Here is a 16431-nt window from a genome sequence, read left to right as displayed (position 1 = left end):
ATATAAAAAGAGGCCTTATGATAATTGCAACCAAAAAAAAGAATCTGTACCCTGATTTTTAAACTAATGTATTTAATATGAAATACATTCAGACATAAAATTTCAGTAACTTAACATAAAAGTACATATGTAATATCTACTCTTTATTTCTAGATTTCAGATTGTTTAGGCTCTTGTTCACTTCTCTAATAAAAGTAGTGGCTATTGTATACATTTTACTATTCACTTCTTGTTCTAAAAAGTAAAAAGCATATTAAAGCAATGAACTCAAAAGCAGTAAGTATACCATAAGACACTGGAAGTATTTAAAGCTAACAAAATAATAATGACAAGAAAGACGACAAGTAGCTCTAAGCAGACGCAAACACTATTTCATAATATAATTAGTAATAGACTAGCAGCCAAGTCATTTATTCCAAATTTTTGTTTCAGTTTATGATGTTATTCATGCAGAGCAACATGTATTTTGTACTTTATTTGAACATATATTTTATACTTTATTTGTATATATTATATTGATGATGTCAAATTACAGAGACTTCTTTTATCAACTATAAATAAAATTGTTTTCTCACAACACCAGGGGTTTTAGAAAAAAACAAAAAATGGGTTTGATAATAAATTATCAATTGTTACTGTAATGTGAGCCACTGAATGAAAACTTCATACTCATGATACTTTCTATATTTAATTGTTTTTTTTTTTCTGAATAAAAAAAATCAACGAATGTATAATAATTTATTAATTAATCTTAATAAGGGCTTATCAATACTTGTTGCTGCATTTTAAATCATTTAAATTGGGTAAAATACAAGAAATGTCTTATTTTGAAATCATTTTATCTATGTACGCAATCTAGCATTGTAAATCAAAACTTTAAAATGTACCCAAATGTTTACCAAAATTTTTCCCCTCAAGAGAATGTGTTCAAGTGTACATGTAGCACTAACGTCCTTTTCCAAAGCATTAAGAAGGTTGTTAGAGACGGGAATAAATCAAAGAAGATAGGATCAAGACTATGGGTGTGTAACTAATACAAATGAGGGCCAATCAAATATTACAGCACTATCAATTAGAAATAGGCAATGAATAGACTAAATTTTCCTAGAGATAGTTTCGACTGGGAAGCCCACCATTGGTCGATTGTAAAATTATAAGATAAGTGCAGATTTCACCAATTTGGTAATTATCGACGTATCCCAATTTACAGAAGAGTAAATGGAGGATTTGCATGATGCTACATACAATATATGCTTATGGTGACAGATTAGTTATGCCGACAAGCATTGAAAAATCGCACTTTTCGCTCCTCTCTGCATTAGAAAATGTTCTCCTCATAAATGGAATGTTCGAACACATATCAGAAAGGAAAAGAAATTCAATTCACAAGCAGAAGTTAAAATAGGCTATACAGAGACCTATATTATTACTTTACAAATCAACCAAAGTTCTGTATAAATTCATATATACAAATACTACTACTTTTTTCTTTCGATTTATATATCCCTTCAGCTAATTTCTGTTCTTATAAATGCATGCAGGCGAAAAGATAAAATCTATACCATGTAAATGAGTCAACGTAAGACCCAAATAGAAATAATTAAACCAAAGTGAATGAAAATCTTTGCACACAAATAATAGATCTTAATCTACACTTGAAATCAATAAACAAATCATTTAAACAGGTGCTGTGGTGCTGTTTTTCAAATTATATTCAAATATCTGGATCAGGTAGAGTTATTAGTTGGTCATTAATAATCTGTATCTACAATTAGGTACTTATATAAACAAAACTATAAGCAGGTGATTTAAAACTAAATAAGGAATAACAAGTCTTCTAAGAAAAAAAAGATAGAAATTGTATAAATAAAACTTACCGTGAACTGCATCGTCAACTTTCTTTTTATCTTGTACTATGTAAAATGCGGTGACTATGAAAAATAGTCCACCCATAATTTCAACAAAACACGTTGAAAAGAGGGCGTATTGTAAAGATGTGAATTCAATCTCATCATCCTTTGTGGTTGAATTTGAGCTTGATCTTGATTGGAGATATGTTTTGAATAATTCAGAGAGCTAAAAGTAAAAGTCCATATAATTTATAAAAGAAAATATCAATAAGAAATTTGTAAATATGAATATTTAAAACAAAATTTTTAACATTAATTGTTATTTAAAATAATGTACATTCATTAGTGAAATTAATAGTTCTGTTCTGTAAACAAATGTTCAAGGTAACTTCAAGAATCTTAAGATCAATTGAGAGAATTAGACTTTTAAAATAAAAAACTAAGTAAGTAAAGTATAACTTCAATAAAGATTTATTTTGTCACCCTCTAAGAAGATAAAGTGGAATAGCTTAATATCACTAAAATGAATAAATAGGCAACGCAATCTGAATTAAGCCATATACCTCAATCCACTCAAAGTTGAATGTGAAAAAAAATCTACTGTAGCATAATTTTGATGTATAAACTGTTATGATGACTATTTTGATTTCATTTATACCAACAAATGTTTTATTCTAATTCAAAATATTGCACTTCTCAAAAAATATGTGATTTGCAATGACTAATATCAAATAACAAAGTAAGACTTCATCAAAAATTATATTATTATATTATAATTTGGTTCAGGTACTGGTGGATGGACATTGATTTAGTAATAGGGCGGTGCTCCATCTTGCTGAAACCATATTATATTAGTAGGAACTTGTGATTTCACAGGATCAAGATATGATGAGATTTCCAACAATTCCTGTACAAACATAATATTTTCAGGATATTGCATATGTTCTTTTCCAGAGAGGATTCTTATTAGACCAATAGCGGCAATTTTAACGATTAACTAACCGTAAAGTGTAAATGTGCTCTCATCAGAAACTATCTTCAAACGTTGTTATCTAGCATCGCCATCATTGGTTCACAAAAATACGTTCTTCCATCGAAATTGTCTTCCATGATTTCCTGAGCATGGGAATCATTTTATAGGTATGCATTATATTTCTCTTTATACCAAAGTATGTAGGTTTACTTGAAACTCACTTATTCATTGACAGCTACTTTTTTATCTGTCTTCATGACCAAGTTCGCGAAACTGCTTTTCTATCTTTCAAATTGTTCCTAGGGATATAGACGGCAAGTTTGGAAATTTGTCGTGAAATAAGCAAGCAACTTCTATTTGAGTTCAGGTATTATCTCCATAACCAATCCAGAATAATTATTTTGTGCACGTCTTGTAAATGAACCATTTTTACGATATTACGTTGGAATAGTTTTTGTTTACTTTCTCAATATTTTTTTTAATGTTAATTTTTGCAATAAATCTGGAAACATGTAATATTTCCGAAACAGTTGAAGATGGATATAGTACATTGTAGTATATCTAAAATTTTCTGAAGAATCCAAAAATTAAATAATATCCAGGGAGTTGCATTTAAAATAAAAAAAATCGTATTGGCCAATATCATATGACACACCCTTTATCAGTTTTATTTTAAAAGCGCATTTAAAAATACAAATGAATGTATCTAAACGTTCTCCCCAGCACGCCCTCATTTATTAATTAACGAATTTATTAACATACAGATTATGATTTTGAATGTTGCCAGGAGTCGTATTGGTCCATTTTTGTTTTATACCCCACCCTCTTAGACATCTAGTAAATGGACTGAATACATGCATTGGTATCATTATAATGATTGTTTTAGAGAGAATATCCATATGATTCTTATGATTAAAGATACTTAAAGCTAGTCTTACTCAATAATTATTAATAAAAAAAATTATTTAATTCCAAAAAGTAAATTGGAATTTATCATAAAAGAGAAAATTTATAATTATCAATCTTTTTTATTCTGACAATCGTTATTGGTCCATCCTTCCTTTTATAGATGGTGCAATCAATTGTTCTTAATAGATGTAAAGGTAGAGTATCTGATGTGCGAATAGATTTTAATAAATTTAAGCCGAAACCGATATTTTGGGAAATTAACTCATACCGAAGTTTATCAGCCGTTGAGATTTTTTTTAAAGATGGGTACAAATGTTTCCCAATTCTTTTAGTTGTTTGACACTTGGATATGGTTAGGCGATTTTATACAATTGAATCTTCTACTTCAGTGTGTTAGGCTAGCCAAGAATGACACTTCAAAAGAGTGAGATGTTATTTGATGTTTCAGTTCATCAATCAGCTTCTCAAATGCCTCTATAAGTATGTCATGTGGTATTTTACTTGAAGGTCTACCTGCTGGATTTTCAGAATTTCTTGGTAGTCTTCTTCCATTGCAAATAAATGAGCTGATTGTTCACAAGTGCCAATTTTTGTGAAAAAATCATCTTGTTTTTTTTTCAGGCAGTATTTAAAATTTGATCCGCTACAAATTAAAAATTTCTTATCAAGTTTTCTTACTAATATCTTTTTTGTGATCTGCTGCTTTTTGAACACTAATAAACGTTCATGGTTTTGGATTTTTCACTAAACCCTCCGTTTTATCACAAAAGAAACACGACAATTTGTTAAGTTTTCGCTTCTTTACATTTATCGCTAAAAGTGACATTATATTTTATTTAAATAGAGCACTCGACTCCATAAAAAACTTTAATAATATTACTATGGACTGCAAATTCTTTTCTACTGTTATTGCTCCTGAACCTGAAATTAGACTTCAAGAAGTTCACTGAATAGCTGTGCCAGATGTCTATTACTACAAGGAAATCGATCTATATCTTTATTTCAAATTTATTCAGACTTGAGATGAGTACTTGTTTAAAGAGACTATCATGCCACAACCAATCGACATTTCTTATACAGCAGCTGTAGACCGCTAGCTTTTTTTATACATGATAATGCTCGTTCACATACTAGCAATTAACTTCTTATATGGGAAGATATTGATGTTATGCAATGGCCAGTGCTGTCCTCGGATATCAGCCTCATATTTATGATTAGCCAATTCAAATTACGAGTTTATCATAATTACTGCATATAGATAAGCGATTGTATGCTTGGCGACGTTGTTAAATTACTTCGGTTATTCAATGGGTCCAACAATGTATGTTGTGAAAGTAACCACCTTTTGAAAGTTGTTTCAATAGTCAGAAAAGTCTTTAAATCGAAATGAACCGCTTCTTAATAGCATCAAAAGTAGAAATAAGCTAAGCAATTTGGATCTTTAATGTATCTAAATAGGCTGCAAACGCAGGAATGCGTTTGGAAACAGCATTCTGTGATAAGAAAAATGTAAATTTCTGGAGGAAGTGAGGACTTGGCAGATATTCTTAAAGACTGGGCTTTCAGTATAAAACGAGCTAGTGGCACTGATATAGAAGAAACGATGTGAAAAGTATTTTCAAGATTTTAATCGGAAAATAGACTCATTTGAAGACATAGGTTTCTGAAGATACAAGAAACGTATGTACAGTCAAGAAAAGCTGCTGTTGACCTCACGTGGCGTAGAAACGAAACAGCCTAGAAGAATTTAACAAGAAAAAACTGGAGAAAACCCAACCACTGCATCTAATAATTAACAATGTGTAAAGGATATCAAGACAATAGAAAAGAACCGATTATTCCAATCATTCCAATCGCTCCTCTCTTTAAGTAATTTGACAAAATATGAACATGAAAGAACATAAAAAATGAGAGAAAACACTACCGTGCACTACCAATATAGCTGGCTCATTGAGAGATAACAATGTTTTACAAATTACTTACAATAATTATACCTTCAATAGGAATAAAAAATAAATGATTTCCTTTCTATAGGTCTAATTATTAAAGAATCGTAACGCATAAAACTCGAGCAATTGAAAATAATTGATTACTTTTTTTCATTCGTAACTCGACTTTTGCAGATTATGTCTACTTCTAAACTAATCGATTATTTTTTAAGCTCATGTAATATTATAACTGAGAAATTTTACAAGTTAAAAATATTTAAAAATAAGCTTCCAATGAAAATACTAAAGACAGAAGAAACTTCAGTATTACTATAAGTACTTTACTTCATGATAAATTCTAGCTTGCTCACAAAAGGAAAAATTGAGGGTTAACTCTAACAAGTGCACATACATGTTAGAAATAGATTTTATGTTAAATTGAACATATCTTACCACTCCTATTAAGTATGGACTACCAGCATCGCCCAAGGCATGGGAAAATAGAAGTTGAAAACCTTCTGCTGTAGATCTTCTTGTAGGTAACACAACGTACTAAAAAAATATTATTACATTTTTAATAATAAATATGACAAATATTACATTATACAATACTAATTTTAAATAGTTATGAAGAGTTAAATACAAAAACGTTAGATATACAATGGAGATACGTAGTGTCGGTTGAATGTTTTTTGAAATTATGGAAAGTATATGTTATCACAATATGGTCAAAGTAAATTTAACTACAACATACTAAAATTAGTCAAATATTGAGTAATTTGGTAAATTACTAGGATTAAATTTTTTATTACTATTAAATGAAGTTACCACAGTATGTAATAAGAAACTTGACGTTTCTAAATATTTTGGTCTTTATCAGAATATGATATGATATTGACAACTTGCTTAATCACATCAATTAATAGGTCACCAACAACATGAATATCTAAATAAAAATCTATTTTTCAACCACATGTTTTTCATATTTAGTTAGCATATTTTAAAAATAAGTAGCAACCTTAAAATAGATTATTCCTAGATACTTAGAAATTTATAATTATTTTCAAAATATTTTGATAAAGACCGCAATAGGTCGAAACATCAATATTTTATATGGTTTTCAACGAAATTTCAATTAAAGGAGACCTGAAATCGAAATAATTTGTGCAAGATTGAAGTAACATGTGTTAAGCAGTGTGCTTACATCAAAATAGCCGTTCCCTGAGAAAGAAATTCGAAGACCGTCACAGTGAATAAAAGGAAGCCTTAAATAATGCCTTGCCATACTGTACAGTGGCACGGTGGGTAGGAAGGTTACAGCAAGGACGTATGTTAACCAGTGAAGAACAATTTTCGAAACGACTGGTTAGTGTGGTGACGCTACTAGAGTTAGAGAAGGAAAGTGGCATAAAAAAACGTACTGTCCTCAGGATATAACATAATTTCGGTATGTTAGGGCATTATTCATTTTATAAAAATCGAACAGAGAACATGAAATAGGTTCAAGCTGATTAGGTATGTGTGCTCTTCACAGATGAATCCAGATCCTATTTGTACAATAATGATGGACATATTCGTGTATTTCGACAATTCAACCCAACGAACATTATACTCAATGCAAATTCTCAAACACTATAGTTTAGTAAGGTATTTCTATGATACCAGACAAGGAACTAGTAGCCATAAACAATGAAACTATTACAGTTGACAGGTAACTCCAAGATATCTCATCACTTTTTGGTTCGTATATTGGCGAAGAGAAGTTCCCTGGAAGACTTTGGAATTAATACTATGGAATGTATTCCCTAGTTAGAACCAATTTAAAACCAATTTCATAGAAAACTTCTGAAATATCCTAAAAAGGCGATTAAGAGTAAATTCTATTTAATAACCTGAAGGATTAAATCAAATAGGGAAAGAATTGAGCGAAAATCAAATGATGCATTTTTTGAAGAAATGTGTGAAAAAACTGACATCAGGTATAAAATTTTACGGACGAAGAGTTATTCAATCATTTTCAGGGTATTATGAGTAGTTGTTTCTGAAATAAAATACATTCAAAATATGTTCAAAGTGAACTAATTTGGACATATGGTATAGAAGTTTAGTAATTCAGTATTTTCAATTAAAGTGCACTTGATGAGAATGTCTCCTCTATTTACAATTTATTCACTTCCAAATAAATTGATAACAAACTTAGATCAGCTGAAAGTTATTAAGGAAGTAAAAATAAAATATTATGTTTCACAAGGAGTCTTACCGATGATATATCAGTAATATGGCTCAATTAATGTTCATGCCAATTGTTACCACAAGTAGTAAAATAAAGTACATAGTGGGATAAACTGTAATTTCATACTTAATAACAGCTATAAGAGTTGCTGTTACTTGTAAGCTAATACCACATATAATTGGATCTATTGCTTTGGTTCGGGGTTTCAGGGTTTATGTTGAATAAAAGCCTATTATAATGCCAAGCTGACCTAATATTTCTATATTTATGCAAAACATTGCTAAAATTTTACTGAAATAATATTAAATCAGGTCTTAAAATGTGAAATATAAAAAAGAAAATCTTCAAACAACCTACTGCCAGTCTACTTCTACTATAACTTCACTTCACCAGAGTGTATGGTATTAATGAAGATATGTCTTTGTCTCCCTTTGTTGTTCATTTACTTTTGTGTCATATGCGGGAAAATGTTGTTTAAAGAAATATACACAAAAGTCGAGAAAATACAGGTATTGATATGGTATTTTGGGATTCAGTATTAGTTGGGTTACCCAAGAATTTGAAAATATGGTAGTGTTCAAAATTATTGGAAATAAGAAATGGTGATTGGAAGAGACAATTAATGATATCCCGCCAAATAAACGTTCATGCTACTACTGAAACCAGTAATTCCTGTTAAAACAAATTGCTAAACAAGAAATGTAAAGTAGAGTCTATAATATTAAAAAAACATAGTTATCGTTGTGTAAAGTACAGAAACTCCGGGAAATATTTCTTAAGCACAATATAAAACCGACTGGAGTTTTGTGAAGTTGATGAAAAATAAAGAAAATTACAAATATTTTGAATCATCAAAAAGATATCGTAAAACTTGAAATGCAAGATATTATTCTTGGAAAAAAAAACACCTGATCATTCCCCAAGAAATTAACAAAGGAGAGAAATTTCTTCATATTCATTTCATAATCTAGAAAGTACTCTATTTCCAAGTCATTATTACAAAAATAACAAACAATTTTACAATTTTTTCAAGTTGAATTATTTGTCACAACAAATAATCTTTTTGATACAACGGACCATCAATTTAAAATTCTTATTGTGGTATAGTCACTTTCCACTCTTGTGTTATTTTGGGAATACAATGCATCTTTTGTTTAACATGTTTACAAAAATCCTCCAAAAATCGAAATAGTGGTAATGTTATATGAACACATTTTCATTACTTTACTCTATAACATGCTATGTGTATAGTTTAATTAAATTCATTCATGATATTCATATCAATAACTACTTTATATAAATACATATAACCTTAATCCTTACCAAAAGTATATCTGCGATAATAGACCAAGTGAGGTTGAAGAAAAACTCGGCAAAAAAAACGAGTGTGAAACATAATGAAACATTGTACTTGGCGGTTACGCAGACCAGGAATACCAGAGGAGCAGATGTCAATAAACCAAATGCGCAAATATTGGCATCGATCCGTCGATACCTGCCACGCAATTTTTGTGCAACATAACTGCCAAAAGGTACACCCAAAAGACCTGCTAACATTGATATGACGCCAAATTTGAATGGTACGCTAGAAACATTATGGAGAGAATTTGGTTAATTATTAAAAATAATGCATTTCAATTTTGGATAAATTAATTTTACAAAAATAATAAGAAGATAATTCTTATCTTTCCAGTCAAATTACACATTCATAGCAATATTTAAAATTATTGAAATAAAGAAAAAATTTTCAAATTCTTAGCAAATAAAAAAATTGTTCTTTGATTACAAGGTTTATGGTTTTTTCCTTTCAATGCAGATGCATCTTATATTGGGAACTTGTTTGTAGATGCCAACATCCGAACAATTAAATTCAGATTAACAAGCTAGTATAAAAAAAAACGAGCAGTACAGAAGTATCATGTTGTTGTTAAACAAACTATATATATATATATATATATATATATATATATATATATATATATATAGATGCTCCACGCAGACCTTTTAGGCCAATAGCATAGAGGTGATTTTTCTCTTGTTCCGTTCTATTTCCATAATTTTTCTGTTGCTCTAAAATCGGGCATTCTTTGTATGAGATCCAGCTACTCTATTCTTTTGGATGTTATTATTTTGCTTAGTTCTGCTTCTCCAAATAGATTCCTTATTTGTTCTTCTCAGCCATAAACCTCCCTCCTTTTCACCGCCTAGTATCCCAGTTTTGTTCAAATCGGTTTCGCGTACTATCTATTCTAATACTATATTGAACAGTGTAGTGGATAAAGGATGTCCTTGTTTTAGTCCTGTGTTGGTCTGGAAACATTTTGATATTCTTTGATTTGCTTTTACCGTCGTTTTTGTATGTCGAGTGTCATTTTCGTAACACTTATAGTCAAAATTTTGTAGGTTGTATCTGGTAGCGCTATACCACTATAGTTTCTGCATTCATTTATATTTCCTTTCTTGTGTATTGATACCATTATTGCCATTTTCCACATTCTTGGTATTCCCATATACTTCTTATTAAATGATATATTTTTAGTGCAGTTCTACCAACTTGATTAAGTTTGGCTCTATTTCGTCCTCTCCCGGGGACTTACCATTTTTTAGCCCCTGAAATATTTCTATTCTATTTCCTCCTTTGTTGGTGACAATATATTTTCGATATTATTCCAGTTTTGGTTTGAAAACTTCCATTGTCCATTTTCGTTTTCTGCGTTTAATGTTTCTTTGAAATGCTCATCCCAGTTTTTTTATTTTTTATATGAATAGTGCGTTGCTCAGCTTGCCCGTTGTTGTACTTTATTTCTTTCTAGAAATTCTTCATTTCTTTGTCTAATTCTGCTCTCCATCCCTTTGCGTTTCTTTGCTCTACACGTCTACTTCATTGTTCTTCTTTGCTCTTCATACAGTTTTTTATCTTTCTCTGTAACATTTTCTGTTTGGCTCTTGTCCTTTTCTCAATTTCTTCTTCACATTTGGCATCGAACCATTCGTTCCTTTTTTCCTGTTTCATTTTTTGTGGTATTATTTTACATGCTGTTTTTTTTATGGTTTTAATTAATATTATAGCTCTGTTGTTCTGCTAGAACTCTCTCCAGTTCTTCTCCATATTTTTTCTTTGTTGTTTTATTATCTATAAATTTTCCCACCTGTAATTTTCTTTTTCGTCCGATATTTTGATTTTTCTTTTTTTGTTTACTGTTAAGTGCTATTTTTGCAGTTACTAAAAAATGGTCGCTGTCCGCATGTGCTCCTCTGTAGGTTCTTACATCTACTATTTTCATTAATACTCGGTAGTCTATCAAGAAATGATCTATTTTATTAGAATAGTTCCTGCTTGGATCTTGGATCTACATGTTTCTTTGTGTTCGAACTTCATGCTGGTCCCATCTCCTTTGCAAAATTAACTAGTCTTTTTTCGTTGGCGTTTGTTTCCTCGTGCTTGCTATATTTTCCTATTACCTCTTTGCCTATTTTTGCATTCAAATCGCCTATTGCTATTTTAATGTCTTTCTTTAGCATCGTTTTAAACACAATAACATGATAATTGATTTTAAATACTGCAATACATTGTTATAGTCCAATTTATCATTAGGTGCTTCTTTTAAGTCTTTTCTTATATTGTGATTCTCCTTTTCAATTAAATATAATGGACATTATACTAGTAAATGTTTATCCCTAAGCTTCACAAGCAAAACACTCTGTTGTTCGATAAATAATTATGTATGTGCTAGATGTGATCTCAATAATATTGTTTAAATATATTAGGTAAACTACTTACTTGTCAGAATCAACATCCGTATTAGACTGTAGTTTTAAGCCTTTTTCAATAAACAATGGACCCCACCAGGATAATGCACCTGCTACAAAGGCTACACAAGTGAATCCAGCTGTAGAGTACATGAAACTTCGGCTGAAATAAAAAGAAGTGAATCTTATTAAGCTAACGCCCGGCCTCGTATTTGCAAAGATAGCGGAAAGCATACAATACCTACATGTTTAGTCTGATACTTAACTAACCTCCTGGCTGCTATGAAATTTTTAATAACAATTCCTAATTGATATATACTAGTTAAAAATAAATGCTTGTTTAATTAGGCACTTCTTCAACTTTTTCAAACCAGATTAGAGTAAAAAAATCTTACTTGCGAACGATATCCTTGAGATCCTCTAACCAAGGAGTAGGTTCCATGTGAGTACTGCATTCGCTTTGGCCTCTTTCAGGATCATTCAGTATAAATAAAATAAGTAAAACAGCTGCAACCCCTAAGGCAGGTGTTACACGTAGTGCCCATTGCCATTGCCCCAGTAAATCGGCAGTTTCAGAGCCTATAATATAGCCCATACCACTAAAATAAAAAAAGCATTAGAACCTGAAATGTTCGTTGTAAAAAATTAATTTTCAATCCTTAGTACAGTAGATATGGATTAAAATAAAAGGGATTTTCTAGGAATATTATTGTTGTTCCTTTTTATTTATTATTATCTATTTATTTAGCATCATTTTGGAATAAGACAGAAAAATTCAAAATGAATTATACAAAAATTGGAGAGTAGTTTATAGGTGTCATTAGCAAAGTAGAAATTATGAGAAGTAGCTAAATGATTGTCAATAGGTCCGAGGATGTATTGACATGTAGTTAGCCTAGATCATTTCCATGCATAAACAAAATATTGCGTTACCATAGCAACGAAGAATAACTTATTAGAAGTTTCAGTGCAAAGTTTGACGTCAAAAAAGTAAACCAGAGTTACGCAATAAATTAAAAGAAAAAAGATGTCCACCGAAATTGTGAAAATCGAAAAATTGCAGTATCGAACCTTTATCAAGTACCTGTATTTAAAAGGGTTAAGAGGTAAGCAGATTTACGAAGATACGCTTAATATCCTTCGTTATCAATGTCCTTCGTATGCGACCGTGAAAAATTGGACTGCAAGCTTCAAAAGAGGTAAATTTTCCATTGAAGATGATGACCGATCGGGAAGGCCAGTTTCTGTGTCAGTCCCCGAAAATATCGATGCAGTTCATGACATGATTTTATCAGACCGTCGAATTGGGCTAAAACGGATATTTGAAGCACTGAATATTTCATACGAACGCATTCATCATATAGTTCACGTCAATTTGGGCATGAGAAAAATTGCTGCAAAATAGATCCCCAAATGTTTGAAGGTTGACCAAAAGCGTGCAAGGGTAGAAGCATCGAGTTCAATCTGTGCTCGAAAACTATGTAGACTTTTTAATCTGAATTGTTAATATGGATGAGACTTGGGTACATTTCTACGATCCAGAAACAAAGCAACAATCGATGGAATGGCGACACTCTGGTTCTCCAAGACCTAAGAAATTTTGTGTCCTAAAATCTGCTAGAAAAGTTATTGCTCAGTTTTTTGGGATTGCCATGGAGTAATCATGACTGATTTGTTGGGTAAGGGTAGAACAATAACTGGAGATTACTATTCGACATTACTGACCACTCTATGGGAAAAAATTAAAGAGAAAAGACACGTAGAAAGCTATCCAAAGGTGTTTTGTTTTGCATAACCACGCCCCTGCATACAAATCTCATGTTGCCATGCAAAAAATTCGTTATTTAGGGTTTGAATTACTAGAACACCCTCCTTATTCACCAGATTTGGCTCCGTCCGACTATCATCTCTTTCCTCAACTGAAAAAAAGTTTAAAAGGTCGTAAATTTTCTTTCAACGAGGAGGTAATAAAAGCTGTGGAGGTCTGGTTTGCAGAGCAAGAAGAAACTTTTTTTTTTGAAAGGTCTAGAGACGTTGCAGGTTCGCTGTAATAAATGTATTCAATTAAGAGGAGAATATGTTGAGTGATGAAATATTTTGACATTGACATTTTGTTTGGTTCTATAGTAGGCTAAGAATTTTCCAATATATCCTCGTATTTAGTTATACGATATTTCGCTATCCAATAATACTGACTGTGCTACGGAAGAAACACGAATTAGTCAAACACCAGCAACCGATGGCTATTACTGATATAATTATTTCAGAAGATTATACCAACTATGAATATAAATGACACAAACAATATATAATCCAGTGGTGATTATATAGTTATATTAACAATTATTAGTTACATATTTATTAACATAGAACAATAAGTATTACCATATCTTACACACAAGTGAATTCGCAATAATTAACATTAACAACAGTCTAGAAAACGTTAGCAGGGTAAGGAAACTGCCATACGTTACGTACAACACCTCTCAAAATACCACCTGATACATATTAAGTAACATCGTGGTATTCGAATAATTTTAAATAAGAATATAAACTATAATATTCTGCTTAAGCTAGAAATTATATTAACTTCTTGGCATAGCATTTTCCAACAATCACAATTGTTTTATTAAATTTCTTATTGGTATTTGGCATATATTCAGAATTTTACAATATTTGAAAAATAACTATTCCTTTTAGTAACACGTAAACTCAATAAATTCTTTTATATTTCAACAATCCAACAAAAATATTTAATCGGGAACGTTATATATCTTTTTCAACGCTTTTTTTATTTCAAGTCACACATGCACTACTAAAGTAATAAAGAATTAATACATAAAAGTCTTACGAAAGATCAAACAGTATGATAGACAGTATATGTACACATATCGTGTTTATTTGGGTGTGTAGCATCCTCTTTGCAGGATAATAACATTTCTCTCAGTAAATTACCGACTGGAAATGTATTTCGTTTTCTATTTGAATAGTTGAATATAATATTTTCTTCGCTTTGTCTAAATGAAGCAAATTTATCATCTGGGGAATAGAGCTATATTAATGATGCCTATTGTTTGTAATCAAGATTTTAAGTAAAGATGTAATTAAAACGTATATCATCGATGAGAATTTATCAATTAATTGTTATTTCCATTCATATTAAAAACCACGTGAACTCTTACTTAATTTATCGTTTATAAAATTGATTAGCGGTCAAGGATACAGATATTGAACAGAATTGAGAAATTTGATCAATTGGAATCAAATTATTTCTATTTGTATAGATAAAACCAAAGAGTTCAACGTAGAAGATTGTTACTTGAATTAAATACAATCAAGTTCACTAAAACGGTGCGAACAGAAATAAAGAAAACTGTCGTTGAATCAGCATAAAGTAATCGCGACATCTATCTTGCACCTAGCTTTTGTATATGTAAACACCATCGTACATTTTTAGTTTGCCACAAGATGCGTTTATTTTAGTAACATTGAACCTAACAATAATACAGTAAAATCTAAGCATTATCGAATGCTTATCAAGGGAATTATCGTCAGCCTAGCTGCTTAGTTTGATAGAGAATTCGGTTATGAACGTTTCAGCAGCGCCAGGTATTATTGCAAATTCGGACACAACTACCCATTCAGATTAGATACCTACAAAATCCTTAAAAAAATGATGTTATCTGTTTTAAACGAAATAGCCATCGATTATTATTATAGCGCCTTTTAAAGACATAAAAATTTTGCTGTATAAATTTTATTATTCTTACTTAAATCAATCCAACCTATTTTTGTCTTTCTATTTTTATTGTCATACAACAGTGAGTAAATCGAGACGAATAATAAATCCAAATTTGACGGAAGATATGTAACAATTCAGCTGGTAAAAATATTGTGAATGTAATAATTGTTAATTGTTAATCCTTATTGGGCGAAGAGTTAGGGTGTTTCCTTGCGTTAGAAATTAGTATTTTATCAAATAATTGTGCTTCAATATTAATTTTTAAAGCAAACATACCAAAAATAAAACGGAATGATATTTGAAATGGAATGAATAATGTAAAAAAATAATAAGTAAATTTAAAATATATTTCTATGTAATTACTCGGATTACCACAAAAACTAACGAAACTTCTTGAGAATCTAAATTTATTTTTGCCTTTTTGAGCTAGACAAACAATTATTAATTTACTGTTTATTAGGAAAAATATTTATAAAAATTTTTCCAAAACCCAACTTAATTTTTAATATTAGCAACGAATGTTTTCGACTTGTGATTTAACGGGGGTTTTATTTAATTTTTTTTTAAAATGACTATTTCACGTACAACACAAAGAGATGTATGAACAAATAGTGACCATTAATTGTTTATCGCTATGGTTGTGTACATTTTACAGGTATTTGTTTGAGTTCATTCAAAAAACGTATTGAATTTTTTTTAAAACATAAATACTTTTGTCAGTAATCGTAAAATTTACAGCCGGAATTAAAACTTCAAAGAATCGAGTTTAACTTGTTACTTTAGGTACATATATAAACGGAACAGAGGCCTTTCCATAAATAAATAAAAATGTTGTTAGTCAACATTTCCGGCTAGTTTTTGTGACAGAAATAGCAATAAAAAAAAATAGTATTAATTAAATATTTTCCATATATATATACAAATCAAAGAGCTATATGGATAGCAATTGAATTGAACATTCTCATCTATCTATAATATTAATAAAACCGTTCCTGTATCTACCATCTCAAATTTTAATACTTTTATTTTTTAAATCTTTTTTCGTT

General features: G+C 30.4%; 1 protein-coding gene across 3 annotated transcripts in view; it reads right to left on the bottom strand.

Moving 5' to 3' along the window:
* Positions 1-16431, bottom strand: part of LOC130898264 (protein spinster) — a 170540-nt gene that overhangs the window by 11856 nt on the left and 142253 nt on the right. For 2 of the 3 annotated variants that reach the window (XM_057807431.1, XM_057807432.1), the window contains exons 4-8: positions 12039-12242; positions 11675-11806; positions 9217-9478; positions 6114-6212; positions 1878-2076 (exon numbers count right to left, since the gene is read on the bottom strand). In XM_057807431.1, the coding sequence (XP_057663414.1) occupies positions 1878-2076; positions 6114-6212; positions 9217-9478; positions 11675-11806; positions 12039-12242 (896 nt within the window). Of the gene's footprint in view, positions 1-52; positions 235-1877; positions 2077-6113; positions 6213-9216; positions 9479-11674; positions 11807-12038; positions 12243-16431 lie in introns of those variants that run through there. The other variant, XM_057807430.1, reaches the window with a different exon arrangement.

This window comes from Diorhabda carinulata, chromosome 9 (genome assembly GCF_026250575.1).
Source record: "Diorhabda carinulata isolate Delta chromosome 9, icDioCari1.1, whole genome shotgun sequence".
NCBI classification, from domain to species: Eukaryota; Metazoa; Arthropoda; class Insecta; order Coleoptera; family Chrysomelidae; genus Diorhabda; species Diorhabda carinulata.
This window is presented reverse-complemented; position numbering and strand designations above follow the sequence as displayed.